Source organism: Dipodomys ordii, unplaced genomic scaffold (assembly GCF_000151885.1).
Source record: "Dipodomys ordii isolate 6190 unplaced genomic scaffold, Dord_2.0 Scaffold32, whole genome shotgun sequence".
Lineage (NCBI taxonomy): Eukaryota > Metazoa > Chordata > Mammalia > Rodentia > Heteromyidae > Dipodomys > Dipodomys ordii.
In genome coordinates, this window is record NW_012267248.1 from 9,813,607 (window position 1) to 9,815,675 (window position 2,069).

Sequence of the window (2,069 nt, forward strand, 5' to 3'; positions counted from 1 at the left end):
CAAAGAAAAAAAAGGAAGGAAGGAAGGAAGGAGGGAAGGAAGGGAGGAAGGAGGGAAGGAAGGAAGGAGGGAAGGGAGGAAGGAGGGAAGGAAGGGAGGAGGGAAGGAAGGAAGGAAGGAGGGAGGGAGGGAAGGAGGGAGGGAGGGAAGGAAAACTGTGGCCCAAGACCTCCAAAGAAAGATCATGGAGATAAATACTTGTTAAACCATAAAGCACAACCCTCCTTCCATCCCTCCATTGTCACTGCCACTATTGTGGCTGGATGGAAGGTATTTCATTTCCCAACTCTCTAAAAAAGAGCCACAAACAAACATACACAGCTCTGATCTCTAGAGTTTGAGGTATTCTTGAGTTTAGATGATTGCTGTATATTTTCCCTGTTGTTACAATCACACAAATTCCCAATGGAGTCTTTAAGTTGTCTTTTCAAGATCTGCTGTTAGGTTGTTCAGAGTAACCAAAGTTATCATCACTCTCACATTTCATGTGCTGGCTTTGGCCCCAAAGGGAAATTCATTTCACCAAGTGTTTACATGCCATGTCACCAGCATAACTGGAAATGTCAAGGGCTGATATCAGCCTTTAAATTTTTCGCTGGTTTCAGAGACAACGGAGGCAGTTCTAAATAGATGTCTAAATAGACTCCCGTAATCAGAAAGTGGTTAAGATAAATTGTTTAAATGAAACAGCAAATTAATTAATTTCAGATTTTATTCCCTACTCAAGGGCTCTTTAATTGTGTGGATTAGATTATACTCCCCTAGGTAAACAGCCTCCAATATTGGGGATGGGGGAAGGGGAAGGGAAAGCAGGGGGCAGAGCAAAGATCTGTGTCAGTAAAGATCAGGAAGGGAAGGCAAGGTGACTGGGAAGGAGGAAGAGATGAGGATCATGGACGTTAAAAACCTCCCAAACACTCTCCTGGCCTATGCTCATTGGGGTGGAGCTGTGGGTCCATAAATACATATATGAATAAAGCCAAACCCTGAAGTCCTTGCCCTTATTTAGGGGAAAGGTAAACTCACAACCCACACCGTGGGGGGAGAGCCCTCGCTCCAGGGAAATCTGTTTACCTAGCTAGCCCAACAAGGTCTTATTGACGCTGCAAATCATGCCAACCCGAATGCACTGAATGCACGAACACGTGCTGTGCACGCTGGCACAGCTCAGTAAACCGGATTCCTCTCCTTTAGCCAAAGCCTTTTCCTCCCCCCAAAACAATCCCATTCAAGGAATGGCCGGTGGCTGTTGGAGTCCCGACAGACCGGTCAGGAAAAGCAAGGAGCCGGAGTTTTCCTGGGCTTGCAAGGTGTGCACTCAAAGAGAAAAGGCGGCTGCGCGGCGCCCCGCCGCTGCAGCAGCCGGGACTGAGCCCACGGCAGGAGTGAGCTACGCATGCGCGCAGAGCGTTTGGGGGGGGGGGAGAGCGGAGTGCCAAGTGTCCCAAAAGCGCGCCGCGGCCAAACCAGGCGCGCGCCCGACCCCTCGCGCGCACACACTAGCACGAGCTCATGCGCGCGGCTGAAGCGGCGGACGGCGCAAGCGTCGCGCTGGCTGGCCCCGCCTCCACATCTCACCCATTGGGCTCCGCACTCTTCTTCCCGCCCCCTTTCATTTCCCGCGAAGGGAGGGCTGTGGCGCGAAGCCCGTTTGCCTGGCCGCCAACACCCGAGCGCAGGCGCAGTGTGTCCCCGGCCGCGGGGCGGGGCGGGTGGGGCCGGGCCTGGGTCTGGGCCTCGCCTGGCCTCACCTCCGCAGTACTCCGCCCAGCAGCGACGCGTTGAGACACTCGGGCGGTGAGAGGCGCCGTTGCACTTCCGCCACCGTGACCTTGTACTTCGAGGTGGAGCTGAGGAGCGAGAGGCGACCCGGAACTGAACAGAAGACTTCGTTGGGGTTTACCACACCGCCGAAGAGGTTGTCCTTGTTAATGGGGATGGCGGAGACGGCGTTGCTGTTGGACTTGGACAGGGACACGGGGCCTGCGGAGACAGAGGCGGAGGCCGCGTGTGGGCGCCGAGAGCCCCCTTCCCGCCTCAACCCCCACACCCCGGGCCGAGCCTGCCTG

General features: G+C 54.8%; 1 protein-coding gene across 3 annotated transcripts in view; it reads right to left on the reverse strand.

Annotated features, from left to right (window-relative positions):
- Tfap2a (transcription factor AP-2 alpha (activating enhancer binding protein 2 alpha)) overlaps positions 1–2,069 on the reverse strand; it is a 22,531-nt gene that overhangs the window by 5,610 nt on the left and 14,852 nt on the right. For all 3 annotated transcript variants that reach the window (XM_013016642.1, XM_013016641.1, XM_013016643.1), the window contains one exon: positions 1,752–1,983. In XM_013016642.1, the coding sequence (XP_012872096.1) occupies positions 1,752–1,983 (232 nt within the window). The remainder of the gene's footprint in view (positions 1–1,751; positions 1,984–2,069) is intronic.